Here is a 25,096-nt window from a genome sequence, read left to right as displayed (position 1 = left end):
TTTTTAAAGTTTTTATTATTATTTCTTGTTTTATAAGTCTATTTAAATTCAATGTAGTTATATACTGTATTATTAGTTTCAGGGGTAGAATTCAGTGATTCCTCAGTTGCATATAACATGTAGTGCTTATTACATTAAGTGCCCTCCTTAATACCCATCACCCAGTTACCCCATCCCCCTACCCACCTCCCCTCCAGCAACCCTCCATTTTTTTCCCTAGAGTTCAGCATCTTTTATGGTTTGCTTCTCTCTCTATTTTCATCTTATTTTATTTTTCCTTCCCTTTCTTTATGTTCATCTGTTTTGCTTCTTAAATTCCACATATGAGTGAAATCATATGGTATTTGTCTTTCTCTGACTTACTTCGCTTAGCATAATACCCTTTATTTCCATCCACATTATTGCAAATGGCAAGAGTTCATGCTTTTTGATGTTTTTGAAAAAAAAAAAAAAAAAAAAGGTCCTCCGAATTCAAGCTCCGTTTTGTGACAAGTCTGTAGTTTTGTTACAGGGTATTTTTTAGTTTAAAAATGCTTAACTGCTTTATATACTACATTAGGGAGCTAATTGTATTATGATTGCAAGTTCAGTAGACCAAACTTTTCCATAGTATTGCCTTTCCAAGATGATAAAGATATCAGATATTTTATAAAAATCCATGAAAATCATGGCTTGATTTCTATACCAACTTTTAACTAATATAAGCCATTATCAAATTAAAACATTATGGGTACCTTTTTGTTGTGTTTAAATTTGTTATTGTCTGTATTTGTTCAGATTATCATGACTTTTCCCTCATGTTTTGGAATGTTACTGTTTTCTAGATTTATAAAAAATGATCTATACAATTTTTTTTTTTTTTTTTTTTTTTTTTTTAAAGACTAAACTTCAGTGGCTCTGTGAGGAACTGAAAGAGAGAGAAAACCGAGAAAAAAATCTGCGGCACCAGCTGATGCTATGCAGACAGCAGCTGAGGAATATGACGGAAAACAAGGAATCTGAGCTCCAGTGTCTTTTTGAACAGATAGAAAGACAAGAGCAGCTTCTGGAAGAAATACACCAGGAGAAGAGAGGTGTGTTAGCTATTCTTACTCTTATTTTTCTTTGTTTGTATTTGTATAATCCTAGGATTGAAAGAAAAAATATTTCTCGTCTCTTCTTTGGAATATTTCCAAATCCCTCTCCTTTCCTTGTCTCTCATCTCCCTCTCTTTCTTCATTTCTGGGTCCAGAAGAGAAAATTGTTCGCCTGAGACTTTTTCCTTCAGCTAGATGCATCTTTCTTGTGTATGTAGCACTGTGTCTGTTGCCATTTGCAAGTATTAATTTGGTCAGACATTTGTTCCTCCCTGATAAAATGCTAATGTTTTTATCTTACTTCAGTAGAATATTCATTAATTTATTCAACAAATAAATATTTTTACTCCGTGCCTATTTTGTTATGGACACTACTGTAAGTGGTGATTCATACATCATGAATAAAGCAAAAAAAAAAAAAAAATCCTTTTCTTTAGTTTACATTGTATTGAGTGGAGTGACAGAAAGTAAATGTAATGTATGGGTAAATTGTTTAATATATGAGAAGATCTCAGCACAATGGTTCAAACAATAAGGAAAGAAGAGTTTGGGAGAACAGGGGGCAGAGCCTAATGTGCTTAATATGTAGGCAATACGTAACTTTAAAAGTTAGACAAGAACTTTTGAAAATGGCTTTTCTGTTTGGTGCTAATAGGGATGCATAATGATGAGAAAAAGAAAAACAGCATTATGTATGGGAATCCTATGTGTATCTTATGTTGTGTTGGCCTTAGGTCTTTAGTTGTTGGTGAACTTTATTAAGAACCAGAGAGCGATTTAATATAATGTCCTACTAAGAAATAACATTAACATATGATAATCCCCTAAAAAATGTCTTGGTTTTTCATTTTAGTTATCAGGATTATTCTTTCTACAGGTACCAGTTAGAAATTATTAATTGCTATCTTGTGTGATTCTCAGTTCTTTTTTGGTATCAGGACCACTTTACATTCTTAACATTTTTGAGAACTCAAAGAACTTTAATCAATGTATGTTATATGCATTGATATCTTCCATACTAAGAATTAAAACTGAGCATTTAAAAATATTAATTCCTTTAAAATAATAATTATAAACCCATTATATTATTAACATAAAAATTAATGATATTTAACTATTTCCAATACAAAAAAAATTACAGAGGGCATTGTTCTGCACTTTTGTAAATCTCTTTCATTGCTGTTTTAAAAGAAGATAGCTACATTTTTGTGTTTGCTTCTGTATTCTGTTGTTATATTCCATGTCATGTAACCTCTGGAAAAACTGAACTTTGCATTTATGAGAAACTGAGTCTGAAAAAGGCAAGTAATATCTTAGTATTATTAATAAGGGGTCTTGGATGGTCCCCAAACATCCATTGAGAACTGCGGCTCTAGTGCAATTGAAAAATATAAACTGCTAGTAGTAAAAGTCAGAGGATTCATATATATATATTTTTTTTTTCTAATGACAGTACAATAGAATCTAATTATGGACTTTATAGAATAGAATCTAATTATGGACTTTATAGATAAAACATTGTATGATCTCTATATTATGTTTTAGACTATTCACAATGTAGTTTTTCTCTTAGTAAATATTATCAATATTATCACCTAGTAAATTATTTTCTGTGTAAAGATTTATGTAGTAGTATATTATAAATACCTATAACTCTTAGGGAGACAAATCCAAAAGGAAAGAACCAAATATTTGTGCACTAAAATAAGTATGTTTAAATGCCTAGCTTTTTTCATAAAAGCTTCAGAAGATAAGTTATAAAGTTTAAATTTCTCAAGGTGATTGTTTGATTTCTACTATGCAAATTTAATAAAAATTTATTACTTGTCTTGTATCCATAGAGCACTTGAATTCCTTTATGCATCTTAGAATCAGCTTATAATTTTGTTTTTTTAAAGAACCTACTAGTGTTTTAATAGGACTGTTTAAATGTACACATTTAAGAATGGACATCTTGATATTGAGTATCCATCCATGGACATGGTATATCTATACATTTATTTAGGTTTTTAACTTTTCTCGTGGATATTTTGTACTTTTCAGCAGACAGGTCTTGAACATTCTTTTCAGTTTATTCCTGATTTTTTCTGATGTATGATTACATTAAGTGACATTTTAAAACTTGAATTTCTGACATTTCCATGACTCTTTTCTAGTATATAGAAATACAATTGAATTTTTAATGTTTATTAACCTTGTATTCCTTAACTGTGTTAAGCTTATTTATTAGTTGTAGTAGCTTTTTATTATTTTTTGATATTATCATTGTTTTTGATTTCTTAGCACTTAGGTAGGATTTTCTTTGTACATAATCATGTCACCTACAAATTGTTGTGTTGTGCCCAAGATTGCAAATCTGAGAAACCACCAAGGAGCCAACAACCAATGCAAGCGCATGAGGGTTTATTAGTAAACTTGAGCTTGGGTCCAAGTATACCTGACACAGCGGAGCAGGGACTTGGACCCCGAAGTGGGTTACAGCTGGGTTTTTTATAGGCTGGTCTAGGGGATTTTCAGAAGGGGTGGAGGAATTTCTCAAGTTCTGTTTACATTCTGATATGGGGCTTTCAAGGGCATTGAGCTCTGTTCTCATTCTAATATGGGACTTTCTACCATGGGTGTGGGCTCTGTTGTCTTTCTGATATGGGATTCTCTGTGGAGGGCAATTCTGAGCTCTGTTGTCTTTCTGATATGGGATTCCCTGCCGAGGACATTGAGGACATTCTGCAGTTTTTCCCATAAAGTTCAGCTCTTATTCACAGGGGCCTAAGATGGCTGTACTTGTGCTAATGCTAAACTTTAGGTGGAATTGCCTTAATTTTTCTTGGCCTCCACAAAAGAAGAACAATATTGGTACTGGCAACAAATGCAAAAGGTATTGTGGAGGAATTAATGCAAGAGGCAGGCAGTGTAGATGATAGAACACATACAGGAGACTCTAAGATCTCTGGTTTTGCCATTGGGAGAAATAAGAAAGTTGGGAAGTAGGGGGTGATTTGGTGGCAGAGAAAGAGGGATCCTATTTTTAACCTATTCCTTAAAGTCGTTAATGAAAAAAAAGTTTTGGGAAGGACCAAACTTTTGTTATGAGAAATGATATGGTAATTAATCTCTTGCCTTACTGTGTGTAAGATGTATTAGGTGCCGTCTGTGATTCAGAAATAGTGTACTCTTAATATATGAATAATGAAGACCAAGCAAAGGCTGTTACAGTTGGAGACATATAAACATATTTATTAGGAAGTAGGGTGAACTAGTACGAGTATTAGAAATACGAGTAAAATGTTCTGGTGAAAATGGGACTATTGATTACTATTGATTACTATTGTAGAGGCCCATATGGGGAGGTTTTTTTGGAGGATATGTTCTTTGATTTTGATGTTGAAGAATGTAGCAGGATTTCCATAAGGAGGGAGAAGAGGAAGAAAGATTCTATGCAGGATTTGTCTGCATAGTGATCTCTTCTTGGGTATTTTTGCATCTGTTTACATTGGTATACACATAGGAGAGGTGAAGGGCTGCAAGACTGATGGTTACATTTAGATATTTCTGAAACTTCAAAATGAATTGTCGTAGAAATTTATGTTTGATTCCATTCACCATCTTAGAAACTTACCTGTTAGAATAAGGTTAACCTATTTATAAGTGAAACATGACAGAGAAACTTTCTATTCATTGCAATTGCCATTCTCTGCACTCATATATTTAGTTTGATTTAATGTCATATTAACTGATATGTGCCCTGTTAAGCGAAACCCATGTACAAGGAGTTTATCAATGAGTGCTGCCACATTTGTAGATCTGAATTGTCTATGTTTCCTGGGCTATTTGTGGCCTATAGGTTTGGGTTGGAGTGTGCAAAAAGGAGAGGAACTCTAATGAGAAGTTAATATCATGACCCTCTTAGAAGTTTAGGAATTATTGACTAAATATCATTGTTATGAATGGCAACAAAGACAAGAATAAAGAGATGTAAACTGCAGCTGGAAGTTGTTAGGTGTATTTTCACTGGTGTAGGTAGCTATTTTACTAATTTCTTTATAAACCAGTTTCTGTCTACCTTCTTAATATTCTGATATGCTACTGCTCCTGTATGTGTCAGTATTTCTCTGTAAAAAATACTTTGAAACAATGGTTTACTAAAAACTAACATTTATGTGGAAGTTGAAAGGATTCCCCTTTTCAAAGAGCTTCAGAAGGAGGGGCATTTATATAGGACAATTTAGATTCAGTCTTGCTATATGATATGCTAATGATGATGAACAAATATAGCAGACAATTTACTTTACATCTTTTTCCTTAAACTGAAGTTAGGAAGTTTTGGTTAAACAAGGGACCTGTCCTACTTTCTAGGCACTCTGTGGTTGTGACTGTGACTATTTAGTGTGCATAGTTTTTCTTCTTGGGGTAATTAGAAATTGACATAGCCTCTGAAATTCTTTTCCCTTAAAAGTGAAATTTGATCGTATCCAGTTTCTAGATTTGAGTAGGTGTTATATTCATTTGGCTTTGTTGGATTAGGTGGGATTTTCACCAAGCCCTACTACTCTGATACTATGATAGGTACAATGCCTAGAAAAATAGTAATTCTCAGCACTGTAGATTCAGGCTTCTCTAATCTATCTCTTTCCATCATATTTTATTTATTAGGAATGTACATGCAAGGATGAATAGACCTTTGTCAAGACCTCTTTGTTAGGGAGTTACCTTTTCTGAGTAAAAGGGAAAATATTAATAGGATGTGGAAGAAGGGAAATAGTTCTTTAACCACTTCAGAAAATAATATTTTTTGCAGCAGAAGACTAGTTGCTCATATTGATTGTTTTTGGTTAGCATCTATGCCTTAGCGAAGAAGTAAGCAGTAGAGAAAAGGTGCATCAAACAAACAATAAAAACAAGCAAAACCAATGTAACCAGAATAAGCTCTACATAACCAAAAGGCAAATCAGCACACATTTGGCAGAAGATAAGTAATTTAATCAGAATGGTTTACATTTTGTTTATGACAGTCTGGGATTAGGTAATAATATTTGTCTTTCCTAATATTTCAGTTATGTATTACATTTTATAGTAGAAGTATTTAAATAATTTATGCTTTTATATATTTCATTAGAGGTGGTATAACATTGTTAGTACAAATTCTAGCTCCATTTTGTACTATGATTTGAGTTAGCTCTCTAGTATAACATCTGAAAAAAATTTTAAAAATACATGAATACCAAAAAAGTAAACAGTATTAAAATAATGTGTATATTTAAAATAGTTTCAGTTCTTAATAGTATAAAATGCATATGGCTTTTAGATTATAATTTTCTACTTGCTATTGATGATAAACAAGCTTAAGCATGACTATAAATGTTAAGTAGAAGGATCCAAGAATGGGAGAGGTTGAACAGGAGAAAGAAGGATTAATTGGTATAGCAGGATCCTAGAAGATATGAGAATGGATGGGGTCAAAAGTAACAGTGGAAAAATCAATCTTGGAAAGAACAGGATAAAGCATCTTGGCTTTTCCTCCTTTTTAGCTCTTTGAATACACTACTCTTTTGGCAGTTTCACTTATCACAACAATTTATGTAGTGTTTTCCTTATTTTGACTGTTCTACAATGTCTGTGATTTGCTTTACTTCATCTTTGCCTTGTATATGCTCAATACCTGTTTGGAGAAAAGAATGGGAGGAAGGAGAGGTAGTTACTGAATTTGCCATGTAAATCTGAGAGACCTGTGTTAGTAGGAGCCTTGTGCATTTTAAGCCTGATTGTAGAGTGTTTCTCACAAGTATATTTTTTGCAAGCTGCCTTCAAAGGTTAACTCTTGTCATGTGACGGATAACTAAGACAGAGCCAGCTTAGTGATGAAGCTTGTATACTATACTCTCATCATTCTGGCTTTATAGAATGTCTCTGAAGATGAGTATTTTTACTATATAATAGAGATGAGCCAAGTTTTTTTTCAGTGTTCTGAAATTGCTGTGCTGTTCAAGGTACTGACTCGAAAAACACTGTTTTCTCATAGGTTCTCATTTACCTAGTTTGTCTCAACTTTTAAAGCACTTTTCCTTTGGTTTCACTGTTCTAGAATTCTAAGAAAAATCCTTTCAGCTGATTTCTCCGGTTTTCCTTGCTCTTCATCTGAATCTCTGTACCAGTTCTGCAGTTGGTGGATGGCTGAACAGAGGATAATTTCTCAGAAGTCACTTGTGGTACAGAAATAAGGGAGGAACTTGCAAACTGAAGGCATCTTTCCTAGGCTAGACATAGAATTGCATGGTTTGTGTTTTGTGTGTGACATTTTTTACGTATTGTTTTAGTTTTCCCACCACTCATGCATTCATCTTATTACTTATTCCCACATCACTTCAAGCGTTTTTTTTTTTGTTGTTGTTGTTGTTTATTTGAAAGAGTATTTGACAGTCATGACATTTATATAAATACGAGTCATTGTCATCTAGTCTAATAGGAAGGAGAACCAGTTTTTTTTTTTCTATTGCATAATGAAGCATAATTAGACATTCTGAATTAATTTAGGGGATGATCTCTAAGTATAATATAATTTATTTACTTGGATTTTGGTTAATTAAAAAAAAATCTATTTAGAACTTCATTTTACTTTGTCACCAGTTCAGAAGTTTAGTGATGTTAATCATTAGAGATAATGAATTGCTATTTTGATTTATAGATTGAGGAAATTATTTAAACTCATTAAACTGTTATTTTTGTTTGATATGAAATTATGTCTCCTCCCTTTTATTTTCAACTTTTTCATAATTATTTTCAAAACCAATTGAGAAATAGTTCTTTTTTTAAATTATGTCCACTAAAAAAAAAAATTATGTCCACTAGTTGAGTCAAAGTAGAATTTGTTTTAATCTCCGTTTGTGTTTTTGCTTATATATGTTTATGATCTTTTATTTCGGTTTTTAAATAATCTTTTTTATGTAAATGTTTTATGTTATGATTTGAAATCCAGATAGGTCAATGGGGATTGAAATTAAACCCCATTTGTTGGGCATCATTAGGACCAGAATTAAATAAATTAATGATATGCCTAGAGTTCCTGATCCACGGATCTGTGCAAGTGTCAACTTCAATTGGATATGAAATCAACATTTACATTGTTAGTGAGTAAATTGACAATAGTGTATGGCTTATTTTTCTTTAGTTGGCTGTATCTCTGCCCACTCACACTTTTATGTAAGGAGCCTCAAGCTTATACTACTGTTGGCTAAACTTAATTTTAGAGACATACATTTTTAATATCTTCAGTAATATGCTTAAATTGATAATAGTTAAGTATTGACTGGATAAAGAGTTCACATATTTAAAATTTACATTTTTCCCCTTCTAAATTATTGGATATGTGTGTGCATTCTGGACAATATTTTAGAAAAATCCACACATGTTAAATATATGATATGAATGAATTCTTAGATTTTCTTGTTTCATCCTCTGATTATCTACATTATTTTCTGCTGTTTCATAGTACAACAAAGCTGGCCTACTTGACTTTGGATCATGAGGATACTCAGGGAGAAGAATAAGATAGAGATACATGTGCTAAAATAGACTTGAATGAGTTCTTAGGTCAGTAAATAGCTTTATTAAATTCAAAGCACATCCTTACTGTGTTTGAGTTCTTTTAAGCATTATATCTTTTTTTTTTTTTTAAGATTTTATTCATTTATTCATGAGAGAGAGGGAGAGAAAGAGGCAAAGACACAGGCGGAGGGAGAAGCAGGCTCCATGCAGGAAGCCTGATGAGGGACTCGATCCCGGGACTCCAGGACCACACCCTGGGCTGAAGGCAGCGGCTAAACTGCTGAGCCACCCAGGCTTCCCCAAGCACTATATCTTTTAAGTATTGTATCTTTTCTACTTTGTTGCATACATAATAGTTACCAATTCTGGCAGGCAGAATTGTAAAAGCCCACCTCTCTCAAAGATACCTACATCCTAATTCCCAGAACCTATTAATATCTTACATTCCATTGCAAAAGATACTTTTTAAAGATTTTTATTATTATTATTATTATTAATTTGAGAGAGAGCGAGCGAGAGAGAGCATGAGCCAGATGAGGGGCAGAGGGAGAAGCAGACTCCCACTGAGCAGAGAGCCTGATGCAGGGCTCTATCCCAGGACTCTGGGATCATGACCTGAGCCAAAGGCAGATGCTTAACTGACTGAGTCACCCAGGTGCCCCACAAAAGAGGTTTTGCAGTTGTGGTTAAATTAATGGTTTTGAGAAGGGGAAATTATCCCAGATTATTTGTTTGGGCCCAGTGTAATCATAAGAGTTCTTGAAAGTGAAAGAAGCAGAAAAGGAAGTCAGAGTGATTCAGTGTTAGAAAGACTCAATTTACTGCTGATGGCCTTGAAGATGATGGAGAAAGGCTATAAGCCAAGGAATATGGGTGGCCTCTAAGAAGCGGAAAAGGCAAGGAAATGGATTCTTCCTGGAGCCTCTACAAAGGAATGCACCTTTGCTGACATGATTTTACCCCAGTGCAACCCATATCAGACTTCTAACCTACAGAATTGTAACATAATGAATTTGCATTGTTTTAAGACACTAAATTTATGGTAATTTGTTATAGGATACATGATAAACGAATGCACCAATAAAATCATGAAATTAGAGATTTGTGGTAGTTTCTCTGACACTTAATTCATGGCATATCAAGTGATTCTCAAGTCTGCTTGAACCTCTTTGGGTACATGTGTCCATCTTTGGATGTTTGTCAGAAAGTTAGGAATATACATATATTACTTTCAATCTACTAAAATTAACTTTGAAATGCACTGAGGCAGGTCTTAAAACGTGTCAAATGTAGTACTTCCAAAATGAATATAGTATCCTTATACCTGTCTATACATATTTGGTCCTTTCCACTTAAATATAGCTAGGAAATTGAAAGACATTACATTGAGTCATGAATGAACCTGAAATGTAAATAGTGCTTCTTGGCTTTGGTTGCTGGAAGGCCTTTGTTCATTTATAGTCCTTCTTACCTTTACATTTTATTGTTCTTCCACTTTGGCTTAAAGTTATAGTATTAACACGTACATAGAAGGAAATTAAAAAATAAAATCACAAGACAAAAATAGGGAGCAGAAAAAGAGTGTCCCCGGTACCTGAAGGGAGTTATTGTAGTTTATCACTGTAGTTCTGAGTGTACTATCTAGTGTTAGTCACTATCTAGATAGTGACTATCTAGAACACTACCTACTAATAGTGTCCTAACTATCATCTTAGTTAAAGGGAGCATGGAAGTTCCTATGAGAAACAAAATTATTCTGGAAACTGAATTCAATAGGAATATATTATATTCATATTTCTATAAGCATTGTAACCATCTCTAGTTATTGTTTAGAGAGTAATAAGAGCTGACATTTATTGCTGTGTCAGATTCTAAGTGCTATAAGCAATTTATTATTTCATTAATCCCCAAGCAGGTATTATTATTCAGATTTTAAAATACAACGATTGGGGATTCATTTCTTTGTAGAAATTCTACAAAACAACTAGAGACACATTATGACTTTTATAGTCCCCAGGCACTTTTGCCTTTGGGCCCCTTCCTCCATGAAATAATGAAATTTTTGGCTATGGTGATACAAAGATTAATATAATTCAGACTGGATTTATTATTATCTATTCATTATTTTCATTTTTTCTTCTAGTTTTATAATAAAACGAATATATTTTCATTGGCCAGACACTGCCTAGTATGCCTATTGGAGAAGTTGGCCTCAGATATAAGAATACAGGGTGTGCTGTAATACCATATGGGGGATCTGACTTTATGGAGTAGGTGGTGAGGACAAGATTTCCTTAGACAGTGACACTGATGGGATCTTAAGTCTGATTGAAGTGCAAGCACAAAGATTGTGATTGACCTAATGCCTTACAGATAGTAGAATTAATGAAATTACCACTGCCCTTAGAGTGGACAATAAAAGTTCAATTTATCCTTGAATTCTTGACTAAGTGTTTGAAGTTTGGTTATTCTTTATTGTTGAATAAGTTGGGATCCCGAATGCTTTAAATACCAGATGTGGTTGTGGAGAATAAACATATGCATGTCATGAAATTTAATATGGAGGTATTTTTAAATGGAGGCTGCCAATATACTGTATATAAAGCCTGTATTGTCTTATAGGTATGAAATTTTAATTTGAAACTCCAAGGAAAGTTTTATTTTATTAATTTGAAAGATTTCCTGAGAGCATTTAAAACCTATTCTTACACTTATCATTTAAAAGAAAGATGACTTTCTCCCATTTACTTGTACTCTGCAATGAGTGGCTTTACAGTTTTGTTTGGTTGTTTCTGTGAATCTATTCCTCCCTCCATTTAGTTGACCTCTATCTTATTTAGCTCTGTATTACTTCATCTTCAAGGATTGCAGAAGCTTCTTATTTGCAAGATCTTCTTAACCTTTAGTCTACTTCACTGGTCTTCACCTATGAGCCTGCCAGAACTTCCGAGACAGATGATTTTCCCAAGCAGACACACTCCAGTGGATGTGTTCAAGTTCACACCATTCCCTGGGCCCAAACCATCCTTCATCCATTTCTCTGCTATTTAATAAAACATTTGGTAAGGGTGACATCTTTTAGAAATAACCTTGAATATGCTCAGAGTAATACAAAAAAGGTAAATCGTTCTCAAACTTTGGTTTTGTGTTTTTATAATAAATTACTTGCAACACACCCCACAACTGACCTCCACTCAGTAGCGTTTTACTGGAGAAAACACACATGTGCATGCACATGTAACTGCTGTTCTAATCAGTTCTGCCAAATGAATCTTCATTAAACACAGCTTTGAGCAGGAGATCCTTAGCTCAGAAACTTTCAGGGCAGCCTGGGTGGCTCAGCAGTTTAGCACCTGCCTTCAGCTCAGGGCATGATCCTGGAGACCAGGGATCAATTCCCATGTTGGGCTCCCTGCTTGGAGCCTGCTTCTCCCTCTGCCCATGTCTCTGCCTCTGTCCCTCTCTGTCTCTCAGAGAGAGAGAAAAAGAAAGAGAGAAAGAAAGAAAGAAAAAGAAAGAAAGAAAAAAAGAAAAGACCTTCAAAAAAAAAGAAAGACCTTCAGTGGCTTTCTCATTGCTGAGCAAGTAAAGTTCAAACTTACAGGAGTCTACCATTTTCCCCTCTTCGTATGAAAACTCTTCCCTGTTATTTACCCTTGCTAGTAGAATTTTTTCTTTTTACTACCCCATTACTATTAAAACTTCTAGATGTAATTACATGACATTTGCCATTTATGACTTTTCATTCTGGGTATCCACATGTATTTTTTTTATATTAAATTTTAATCTCATTTATAGACTCTTGTCTTTCCATTGCATCTTGTACCAGTTTTTATATTTAAAAGAGAAATAAACATAATTATTGGACATTTGAGTAGGTGTGCAGATGGATGGATGGATGGATGGATGAATGGATAGTGCAAATTTTGCCTCCTACTTCTTTATCCCATTTATTATGGCATTATCATCAGAAATCATACCCCCTTCCTATATATACACTCTAGACATTAGGTCTGTTTTACCAACCAAAAAGGAAAAAAAAAAACAAATCTATCTTGATTTATTCTTACTTCTGCTTCAGGACACAGGAACAAACATGAGGTATTAGATAACAACTCAGATTTACCCGCAAACTATTCTAATGATGTCCTCTATTAGCTTAGCTGTGTTCATTAAATCTTTTGAATCTAGGATAATTGGTAATAAGAGAATCCATCTCCGATATCCCTGATAGTATTTGGAAAGACTTTGATATACATATTTATTTATTCATGATAGTCTCGCAGAGGGAGAACCAGGCTCCCTGAGGGAAGCCCAATGGATGAATCAATCCCAAAACCCTGGTATCATACCCTAAGCCAAAGGAAGACACTCAAACTGAGCCACCCATGTGCCCCAACACATAAATTCTTAGAATAATTTATTAAATATGTTTATAATAATGGGGTTCGTTAAGGGAAAAGAGGTGAATGCAATTTCAGTGAAATGCCTCATTTCCAAACAAACATTCTTCATGTATAAGTTCTGAAAAAATAAACTGTTATAAGAGGAAAAATATAACTAGTTAATATTTCATTACATTCCAATTAGAAATCAAAGTAAAAACTCTGGCCTATTGTAGTCATACCACTTGACAGTATTCATATCTGCATATACGTTTATTCTAGTTTTCTGCTTAAATCTAAGAGTTATCATGTTTTTTTTTTTTTTTTTTTTTTTGGCCAGGCAGAGAAATAATCTAATCAGCTATTAAGAAAGAATAAAAATTTTTTATTTAAATACCTTAAGAATAAGAGTATAAGAATTTGAAGTGTCTTTCTACCCTTTGGGTTTGAATTCAGTTCTAAAGCAAAGTTTAAGACATGTGTATCTGGGGATCCCTGGGTGGCTCAGCGGTTTGGCGCCTGCCTTTGGCCCGGGGCTCCACCCTGGAGTCCCGGGATCGAGTCCCGCATCAGGCTCCCGGCATGTAGCCTGCTTCTCCCTCCTCCTGCGTCTCTGCCTCTCTCTCTCTCTCTCTCTCTCTCTCTCTCTCTCTATATATATATATATATATATATATATATATATATATATCATAAATAAACAAATAAATAAATAAATCTTTAAAAAAGATATGTGTATCTGTATTCTTTTTTCCTCTTTTTTTTTTTTTAATTTATGGAGCAAACATTTAAAACATACTTTCTGGCAGAGGGTTACTTTAGGATTTGCCCTCTCTGCTTTTGTGTTGCTGGCTCAGACATCTGCAGTGAGCTGACATGGAGATATGTATTTCCTCATGAGGCTTCAGTACACAGAGCTTTTTTATCGGTTGATTTTATTATTTTTTTACTTTACTAGAAATTGGCCTTTATTATAGCATGTTAAACTTATATACTCTTCTATTTAAGTTCTTAACAATTCACCAACCCCACATCACATGATAACCTTATTTTTGTGTAGATCTTGCTGTAAGGTCAGCATGAGACAAGACTTAAATGTTGTTTGGCCTAAGCTGTACAACTCCGTGTAAACCAATCTGCACTCTGGCACATTGGTATTGTAGCTGTCCTTCAATCTCCATGCCTCCGTAACCGTGTCCAGGTGACTAAGCATCTTATTACTTTTCCACAGTTCTAGCTCCATCTAAATTTCTAGTTTACTTTTCATTTGTAATATTTTTTCAGTCTTTCTTCAGATCAGTTTTCCTCCAGGAGCACCTTGAAAGACCTCCCTCCCTTTATATTTCTGGTTCTCAAATATTTTACTCACCTTTTGGCATCTCAAATCCAAAGTCCATTTTGTAAGAATTGGGATTTAGTCACTAACTATGCTTGCTTTTTTAAAAAAAATTTTTTTTTACACTCCTCTTTGAAATATCCATTTATTCTTATTATTACCTGGGTAGAAGTATTAAATAAGATCCATTGCTATTTAATGCACATTTGGCTATATAGTTTATATTTTTGTCCTTCAGTTTAATTCATGCTAATGAAAGTACCTGTCTTGCTTAGGCAAGCCATAAGAAAAAGTACTTCACCTTCAGTGACTACCTATTAGTGTCTTTAGAGTGTGTATGGTTCCATTGTGTTCCATATATGATGCAAACATACTCTTTACTTTCACAGAATTTAAAATTCTGATTCAGTTAAGGATTTACACAAATATTTATATATAAAGCTATGAAAAGAGTTATATTGTTGTGGGTATATATTCTACAGAATGGAAAAGTTGTTGATGGAGTGGCTCTGGTTGGTTCTAAAGTTGTTGTTGTTGTTGTTGTTGTTGTTGTTGTTGTTGTTTCCACGTAGATTTGTTGCTTAAAGTCACTGAAGGGATGATTCTTTCTGTCTTCTCTGATTGTGAAATGCTATAAATGCCTTGAGGAAATATGAACTGCAGATTACTATAGATAAACTGTAGATTTCTGTAACAGTCATAAAGAAAAGTTTGTCTTTGTGATTTTTATAACTAGGAAGTTTCTGTACTAGTCAGATATTATTAGCACCTGTTGCTTGGTTAAATCAGACATACCATAGCTGTTATGGTAGTAGAGATAGGATAGGTCTATTGGTTTCTTTGCTACAGTAAGGAAAGAAACACTTATGTTTTGGGAGATTTGGAGATTGATAAGGAAGAGGAGAGACATGTGCCAATTGCCTATAAAAAGGATTTTACAGGGTTTTTATTTTTATGCATAGTACCTTACACTACTTCTTCCCTTTTCTTATTCCTGGTGAAGGAATAGAATAAGTGAATGATTAGAGCATTATTGGGGAAGAGTTATTTGGGGGACAACAGTTTTTTAGATCTCATTTCCCTCATGTGTAATTTTTAAAGATCTGTATATGTAGCTGAAAAATACCAGTGTCTGATTATCCCATGTGAGTTAATTGGAATTAATACATTTAAGATTTCCATTTTTTTAAGTGATGCATATTTTTTCCAAAGGGAAGTTTTCCTCTTATATTTTAATTGTGAATTACAATATCTTCTGATCAACATGATCATGTTTCTCTCATACAAAATTCCAGCATATTGGGGTACCTGGGTGGCTCAGTCAATTAAGCATCTGCCTTCTGCTAAAGTCATAATCCCAAAATCCTGGGATTGAGCCCTGTGTTGGACTCCCTGCTCAGTGGGAGCCTGCTTCTCCCTTTCCCTCTGCCCTGCACCCTGCCCCCCAAATAAATAAATAAAATCTTTTAAAAAATTTAGCATATTACAATTCTTGGATTTATAGAAATTTCCTGCTTGTATATTCAGCTTTCATCAGTTGTGGGTCATTTCTATTGGAGATAATTTGAATAAGAAGGACCCTGTGTTCTGGAAGAGGTAATAGAAATAAAGGAGCAAATTTTCTTCAGTAAAAGGCCTTGGGAAAATTAGAATGAGGTAGAGTATACCTGAACTTAAGAATTGAATTCCAGTGATTGATAGAAAACAAAACAAAACAAAATAAACAAAACACCGTTGGTATCTTAAGAGAGACAGTTGGAGATAGAACTTAATGACAATAGGCAACTTGGTTTTTCTTGTTCTTCATAGCAACATATGGTAAATATTTGTTGAGTCAAGTAATGAGTGAATGAACAATGGAGCAAACAACTAGGGTATGTAGTCTATAGTAAATAATGAGAAAGTATTAATTGCATGGGGATTAAAAAATAAGCCTCTCATTCGATCTTTTTCTAACAGTAAAGTATTGAAACAAATTTACGAGCATTTTATTGAGATTTCAGGAGTGTCTGATGATATATGGAGATGAGTAGTTAGTTCTCACTGTACTCAAACCTAAAAGTGTATATCATTTGGTATCTTTTTTTATTATGCATCTTTATTGTTAATGTGAAAATAAAATCATTTTAAAGACTTGTATAGGTTAATTCTGGACTTTTAACTTTTCTTTTTTCATAATCTTGAATTTCACAAAAAAAGTAATCTTCTCTGGGTTTATTTTGATAATTTATCAGTGGTTAGAGTTGATGCTAAATGAACTCATTGGCTTAAAATTATTCTAAATTGGGGGTTTCTATAATATATGTATGTTGATAATTATTTTTTAAATGATAATGTACTCTTTGAGAGACAAGATAATTTTATTCCATATCATGTCTTTTATCATGTAACACACAACAAATGTTGGGTAAAAGTAGACTATAGGTCCAGTAGTACCAAGTGAGCAAAAGTATTACTAAGTAGTACTCTCTTGAATTATAAGCACATAGTTCTTTAGACTTAGAGGTTATGAGAAGATATAGCCAATTATTTGATATCCACAACACACGACAGAACCAATCACAGTACGCTGTTGTCCTCTTATTAAGTGAAACTCTGTTTTAATTGTTTTGTTTTCTATAAGCCATCTTCAACTTTTCTGGGTTCTGTGTTATGATGGATGTTTACGTTCTACTCTATGTAAGATACTATTTGGTAAAACTTCCCAGAACACTGTAAGATTTCAGCAATAGCTTCTAGTTAGCTCTTCATCTGTTCTCAAGTGACCTGGCAATCTTGCCCTTCTCTCTGAAGTGGGCTTTGTATGGTCTCCCATTGCCTCAGCCAATTAAGACCTTAAAATTAGGCTTTGAGGAACCGTGCTCATGCTTCCAGGAACATAATAGCACCACTTTTCATTGAAGGAGATGAGAAGTGTTTAAGTTTGGCCAATGAACAAAGCAAGGATAAAAACAAGTGCTAAAATCACAATTAGCCCTGAATATTTTAATGCAAAAAGGGTATCAGTTTTTGGACACTATTCCACCATTATGCTAGATTTCCCTCCATAATTTATGGTTCAAAGTTTTACGCTTCTTATAGAGATAATTAAGTTATGTAGTAAGGCATTTTGAAAAGAGTACTACACCCTTATTTTTGAGGCAAATAGCTTTGCTACCCTAGATTTAAGCATGGATTAAAATGTTCCTGTTGCTTCGAGACTGAATAAGATTCTAGAATGTAAGTTCTTCAAAGGATCTTTCTTTCCTTTGGGTGGGAGAGATGAGCATGCCTGACATTGAGCTACGACTTTTTAAAATGGAGTTCATATATACTTATGTTATTTTCAGATAATGAATGTTTTAATTTCTAATTATGGTAGCTTGACTAATTTTTCCTTTAAAGATTCTAGCATTTTGTATTGAATGGTGACTATCTTTTGCTTATAATCATTCTAGATTGGCAGTATCCTTTCTAACGGTTAGAAGGAATAAAGAGTGATCTCTCCATTGACAAATGAAAGAAGGTTTCTCTCTCTCTGCTTATTTTTCAGTTGATACGAATGGCAAGGTTGGTGTTCCTGTTTCAGTAACAAAAATATTTGTAAATGGTAAAAATTTTTTAAAAGAAGTTATTTGCTCATATATGGAAATTCTGTTTTATAGCCATTAATTGCTTCAAGTAACTTGTTTTTTTCTTAGATTGAGAATGGCAAAATATGTTATTATAGACACACACCATATCTATAAGTGTATATGTTATGTTTATTTGTGTATGTGTGTGTACATATATATATTTATATACCAATGAACAGAGAAGATTTTGTGTAATCTTATGTTGATTACACTGTTAAAATGGAGTCTCTGAGTGTCCAGGAACCAGCCTCAGAAATTACTTACCATGTCTGTGTTGTGTTTTGCACTTGGGATCGTGTCCACAGTGTGAGATAACACTGGCTATTTCTCAGTAGGGGCACTATGAATATTTTGAACTGGATAGTTCTTTGTGGTTCAGGATGCTCTCACACATTGAAGGGCATTTGCTTATCCTGGTCTCCAAACACTAAATACCAGTAGCAATCTCCAGTCTCTGAAATAAGAAAAGTGTTCTTCCCCACGCGCCACCAAATTCTTTTAGAGAACTATTAGATTCCTTTCTCATAGCACCAAAAATGTTTTATTGTATTTACTTATTTTCTTATTTATATCCTTCCATAAACTATGAACCACATAAGAACTTAGACCTTATTTTAAATATATTAGGGTTCCATGACCTATCACAGTATGTAACCCATTAGCATTTAATTCATGTTTATTTATCAGATAAAATGTAATACTATAATATTTACTTAAACTTAGCATTTCCCTCAATTATTAAGCCATATTGTGAAATTAACCAGAGATACCATATCAAGAGCTTTATCTGTTTAATTATTCATCTTTTCATTTGTTTATATCTTGACTTATGTAACAAATATATACAGAGCTGTTAGCTTAAAAATGTACTTCATTATAGAGCAGTGATGTCCAAAAGAAATGAGACACAAAGGTTAGTTACATATGTAATTTAAAATTATCTTATAACCACATTGAGAAAGGCAAAAAAGAAAATGTGAAGTTAATTTTAACAATGTAGTTTATATAACCCATCATATCTTAAATATGATTATTTCAGCATGTAATCAATATGAAAAATCACTGATTTATTTTTCATATTGAACTTTTGAAGTCCGGCAGGTATTTCACCCATATTGCTCATCTTAGTTCCAGCCAGCTGCATTTTATACGCACCATAGCATATGTGTGGTTCATGGCTAATGTATTGCATAGCACAGCCCTAGAAGACCTTCTGTATTGTCTGTTATTTCATTTCATCATTCCTGTGATGAGACATTCATCTGTAGTAGGATTGCCAAGATTGTTGAGAACTCTAGGAAGCAGAAGATGATGACTATAAATAGCTTATATACTCTAATATTCTATTTGTGAAATAAATATTTACTTTCTATCTAAAAAATGATTTAAAGTATCTTATAATAAATACTATAGCCACAATGCCAAAATATCAGAAGGGAAATTAAAGATATGTAGAAATGATTTGAATAGGCTAGATTCCTTGAATTTTTCAATTTTCTCTGCTTCTATTTAAAAACAGATGGTAGAGAATAGCACAGTTATTTATGCAGCTGAGGAGTAAAGATCATTTGAACAAATTAGGAGGAAGGACATTTTAGGATCTATTTGCCTTCTTTACCTACATTTTTCTACATTGTATAGTTTGCAGTAAATAATTTGGATATTTATTAAAAACAGTTTGTTCTTTAGAACACATGGGTCATGTTGTCTTTGGTTTAGACTAAGCATGTAGTGCTTAGTAAATATTTTGCTTCAGTCAAGGTTTTTTCCATTCAGACTATGGCGTCTAAATTGCTTAGGCACTGTTTCGACTGTCTAGACCAAGTTGTTTGGCTCTAGCATTTTGTTTTTTCAAAATTGAGCACCTGCTAATGAATTTGGAAAGGTTTTTATTAGCTACATAGGAAATAAGTGAAAAGGGACCTAATGTTTTCTGAGTACCTACCACATGCCAAACTGTGTTAGATATGTTATATAACTTGAAAGGTAATCTTTTATTTAAGGTAGGTATTTTTATTCCTGATTGTTGATGAGAAAATTAAAACTATGAGCAGTTAAGTGAGAAGTCTTTGGATCCATGGATAATGTAGAGTAGATTCCTTTGTAAAATGTGGCTTGACTGAAAGTGCAGGAAATGACTCTATTTCTTCTTATTCCCATTAAACTATTGCCTATCTCTGTCATTCACCACTCAACAGCCTAGAATAATTGCTTTGTAACATAAATTATATCACCTTATATCCTACCTCCACCTTTTAGTGACCTGTGCATGTGGAGGGTGGAGGGTAGGGGGCTGGGAGAGTGGGGGTGGGGCAGGGGAACAACCAAAGTTCTTTACCATGATTTGCAATATCCCTCCTGATTTGGCTCCTCCTTGTGCTCCAACTTCATCCATTTCCTGTCTCAACTTTGAGCATGAAGTTCTAGACACGTTTTATCCTATTTTTGTTCCTTATTATATGCCAAGCCCATTTCAGCCTCACAATATTCACACCTGTTGTTTCCCCTCCCATGTCATACTCCTGTTTTCCTCCTTCCCCTGCACATATGGCTTTGCTCTCTTGCTGCGTTAGTCTAAGCTTGCTTCAATGTTCTTTATTCAGGCGGACCTTACTCCTCTGCCCAGTCTGAGTAGGTCCCTTTCTTTATTTCTGTCATTGCAGCCTGTTCATTTACTTTTAAGAGCGTGTAAAACTCTAATTTTATTTGGATATGCTCATGTATTTATATGTCGTCTGTCCACTATATATATGTGTGTGTATATGTATATGTATATATATATATATATGTATATATATGGTAAACATCATAAGGCCAATGACCAAATCCGTTGCCCTTGTTCTGATGGGTGCACAGTTAGTATTTGTTGGGAATAAATATTTGCTTTTTGGTACCTGGCTTGCCTTAATAGCCTCCTAAATTGTTCTGAGTTCATTTTCTCACTTTTCTGTTTCATACGCTAATGTTGCCAAATTGTAATAAATACTAATTGGCTGACTTCTAGCCTCATATCCCCCTCTTTGTTCTAATTGACCATATTTCCTGACACACATGGATAGTGATATAACCAAGCTGATCTGGCCTGGTAGCTCACTGGCCCCTCACCACAGGGATTTTTGCAAGAGATGTGATCCAGCACAGGCCTTTTTGAGTCCTTCCTTGATTGAAAATTTCAAACTCAAAATAGGAGAGAGAACCTCTTTTTATACTTTGTACACGATATTGAAAGTTTATAGACCTCTGTCAGAGATCATATCTCATGCAAGGAGTAAAAAAAAAAAATAGCAGACAAATAAGTTAACACTCAGAAAAGAACCAAAGATGTAGGGCAAATGATAGGCTTACTGGTGTCAAGTCTTTATACTCATTTGCCCTCATTTATGGCTGTGCCCTTCTTGATCAGATGCTGTATTTCATTCTTTCCTCTTTGACTTAAACTAGTTAACCTTGTCTCTCCCCTTCTTACAGAGTCTTGACATATTAATGTCCCCAATCATATTCCAAACCACATATAGCAGGGGCTGTCAGGATCCACTTTGTTTTCTTATGTTAAATTAAGTAATACTTCTCAATATCACAATAAGATCATGTTAAACTAACTTTATTTAGTTTGTAAATGGTGGTCCACTTTTTCTGCTACTGTATATTTTCTGTCCAGAATTATATTCTTACCAATTTTCCTTCAATTTCTGAAAGCTTAGAGAGGTAAAGTATCTGTATGATATGATATATCATACATATATATCATATCACACATACATACACAATGATTGTAACTAGTAGACTATATCATTTTATTGCTAAAATTCTTATATTTTTATGCCATATAAATTTTGGATCTGTTGAACCTAGTTTAATTTTTTTTAAGTCATCATTTATTTAAACTAGGATTTAGAAGTAAGGACTGTAAGACTTTGCTGAAAAGATGGAAGCAATATAAATACTAATGTGAAATTATCCCATACTAAAATTAATGAATTATCAATAATCTGTACAGACTATCTTTTAGGTCAGTAAGATCATTTCTACTGAATTGTGTAAGACTTGTAGATATCTTTCTAGTCGGATTCACATGTTCAGCTACATGGGAAAATAACAAGCTCACCATTGAGTTTGATTAAGTCATGTGAAAATGAGGATTAGGTGACTCAGGCTCTGAGAAGATGCATGTGAAATGACATTGTAATTTAGATCAATGATCCATTTGACTCAATATTCTGGTTCTGACAATGATACCAAGTGATATTTTGCTAGAGGCTCAATCCTTTTATTTGGTCATTTTAAAATATTAAGAGTATACTATAAGTAAAAATTCATCTTTATGCCTTAAAAGACTTCTTGAATTGCTTTTGTATTTTCAAGATATATAAACTTTCTTAGGGACACTGCCCTACAACACACTGCCACCACTCTCATTTTCTGGTGCACATGACAGACCTTAGTAAACTTAGTTTCCTATAACTTAATAACTTAATAACTACAACACTGCTGTAGGTAGCCACTGCCAGCTTATTTAAATTGATCCATGGAGTGAAAGGTAGTTGTTAATATCTATAGGAAATGAGTTCTAAATATTACCATATTACCATCTTCTATCTAAACTGAAGATAATGGGGAATCCCTGGGTGGCTCAGCAGTTTAGTGCTTGCCTTTGGCCCAGGGCACGATCCTGGAGTGTTGGGATCGAGTCCCACGTTGGGCATCCAGCATGGAGCCTGCTTCTCCCTCTGCCTGTGTCTCTGCCTCTCTCTCTCTCTCTCTCTCTCTCTCTGTCTATCATGAATAAATAAAAAATAAATAAACTGAAGATAATGGCACTTCCTTCATGTTTCAGGGGCTCTATTTCCAATATTTTCATTTATTCTTTAAAATAATTTACTTCTGATTCTGCTAGTCACTCTATAAGGGACAAGTATCCTTCAAAGTGAGTTATGGCAGGGTCTTTGCCTGTAAGCTTACAAATTTTGTGAACTAACATGACATACTAGATTTGACCATTATTTCTTTCTCAATTAACCTTTGCTTTGCTTAAAGTATTTTGCTTTGCTCCTACAACTCAATAATGAAATGACTAATAACTCAATTAAAAAATGGGCAAAGGTCTTAATAGACAATTCTCCAAAGAAGATATAAAAATGGTTAATGAGCACATGAAAAGATGCTGAACATCATTAGCCATCAGGGAAATGCAAATCAAAACCACAATGTGATACCGTTTCACACCCACCAGGACAGCTTTAATCAAAAGGACAGATGATAACTGTTGGAGAGGATGTGGAGATATCAGAACTCTTATATACTGCTGATAAGAATCTAAAATAGTACAGCCAATTTGGAAAATAGTCTGGCAGTTACTTAAAGATTAAACCATAATACCCAGTAGTTTTACTCCTAGGTATAAACCTAAGGGAAAAGAAAACATGTTCATGCAAAAACTTGTAGATGAATATTCATAGTAGCCAGATGTTCATAACAGCCAAAAAGTGAAACAGTCCAACGTCCCTCTACTGCCGATTGGATAAATAAAGTGTGGGATAGCTATACAATGGAATATTATTTAGCAATAGGAAGAAATGTAGTACCGATAAATTTTAAAACATGGATGAACCTTGAAAACATTATGCTAAGTGAAGGGAAGCATATATCATTCCATTTGTATCAGATGTCTCCAATAGACAAATGTATAGAAACAAAAAGTAGTTTAGTGGTTACCTAGAGCTGGACAGGATGGGTAGATTGGGAGGTGACAGCTAAGGGGTCCAGGGTTTCTTCTGGGGGTAATAAATGTTCTAGAATTGGTGATGGTCATACGACTCTGTGAATATCCCTAAAGCCATTAAACTGTACATATGAATACATTAATTAAATGGTGTATGAGTTATATTTCAAACTTTTAATAACTTCGGAGTCTTATTTCTATTCTTCCCTTCACTTTGCATAGTCAGTTCATTAAATAGTCTTATCAGCGTTATTTTTAGACTACCCTCCAAATCTGTCCCACTCTGTAATTTTGGCTCAAAATCAACTCTTGCCTGGACATTACTGCAATGATCTCCTAGCTGGTGTGCCTGCCTGCCTGCCCTCTTTTGTTCATGCAGATATTTGTTTCATCTATCAGCCAGAGTGATTATTTTTAAATTATTGATAATATAGGTAACATTAATGCTAATGAAATAATGCTTAACTCATTTTACAATTTACCGTGACAAGCACTATTCTAAGTAGTGAAATACTAACTCATTTTATCTTTATCACAACTCTATGTGGTAGATGCTGTTACTGTTCCCATTTTATAGAGGAGAAAACTCAGGTGCAGAGAAATAACTTGCCCAGGGATAATACAGCAAGTAAATGGCTGTTATGTAAAGTAGATCAAAGAATCCCTTGACTTAACATTCTCGAGTGACATAGTCTGACCTCTTTGCACCTCTTTTTTGCTAATTTCTACTCTACCAGACTCATTCTTGCCTTGGTCCATTTGTGCTTGGTCCATGTTTTTGGAGTGTACTTCCCCTAGAGTCTTTTTCCTTCTCATTATTCTTGACTTCAGTGTCACCTCCACAGAGAAACCATCTTCAGTAATTCCAACTTGCTCTTAAATTTTCATATGTTTTCTTCATTGCCTTTATCAGTTTTTGAAATTAACTTATTTTTTAATGTAATATGCCTTGCCCCTGCCAAATAATAAAAGCTCAATTTTTTTTGTTTGTTTGTTTGTTTTCTGACTTACTGACTTTGGGAGGGTAGGATTTTATATATTTTTCAAATTATAGTTGAAGCCATTCTTCAAAGGATAAAGTGCATGTGGGAAGACTATTTTTATGCTCTAATGACTCATGTTTTAAGGTGAGAACTGGCCTTTTGATAATATATTTGACTGATTGGACAATATTACTGTTCTTAAAATGTTCCATGTTTTTTAGGGTGTTGATTTGCTGCTTCTACATTGTGGTTTTATTATTCTCAGGTATGGGGCGCGTGTAGAGAGTGTGAAGAGTGGGGAGAGCAGCTCTTGGCTGTTGGTTTTATGGGGTCCTTGAAGTGATATAGCTATGGTCAGCATGGAGAAAATATGAAAAAGCTTGGGTAATTTTCTAGATCTGTTCTTGCTAGTGTTAGGTTATTCTAAGTTACCACTGAGAAAAC

The 25,096-nt window shown here is 34.0% G+C and overlaps 1 protein-coding gene across 22 annotated transcripts in view; it reads left to right on the top strand.

The window, feature by feature from the left end:
* Positions 1–25,096, top strand: part of CEP128 (centrosomal protein 128) — a 394,735-nt gene that overhangs the window by 181,675 nt on the left and 187,964 nt on the right. For 20 of the 22 annotated variants that reach the window (XR_013386591.1, XR_013386590.1, XR_013386592.1 and 17 more), the window contains one exon: positions 881–1,073. Coding sequence is in view for 17 of the 22 variants with exons in the window: in XM_077910222.1 (XP_077766348.1) it covers positions 881–1,073 (193 nt within the window). In the remaining 5 variants the exon portion in view is untranslated. Of the gene's footprint in view, positions 1–880; positions 1,074–7,155; positions 7,179–17,773; positions 17,886–25,096 lie in introns of those variants that run through there. The other 2 variants (XR_013386594.1, XM_077910237.1) reach the window with 2 other exon arrangements.

Source organism: Canis aureus, chromosome 9, assembly GCF_053574225.1.
Source record: "Canis aureus isolate CA01 chromosome 9, VMU_Caureus_v.1.0, whole genome shotgun sequence".
Taxonomy (NCBI): Eukaryota; Metazoa; Chordata; class Mammalia; order Carnivora; family Canidae; genus Canis; species Canis aureus.
Note: the sequence above shows the minus strand (reverse complement) of the source record. Positions and strands in the feature narration are given on the sequence as shown.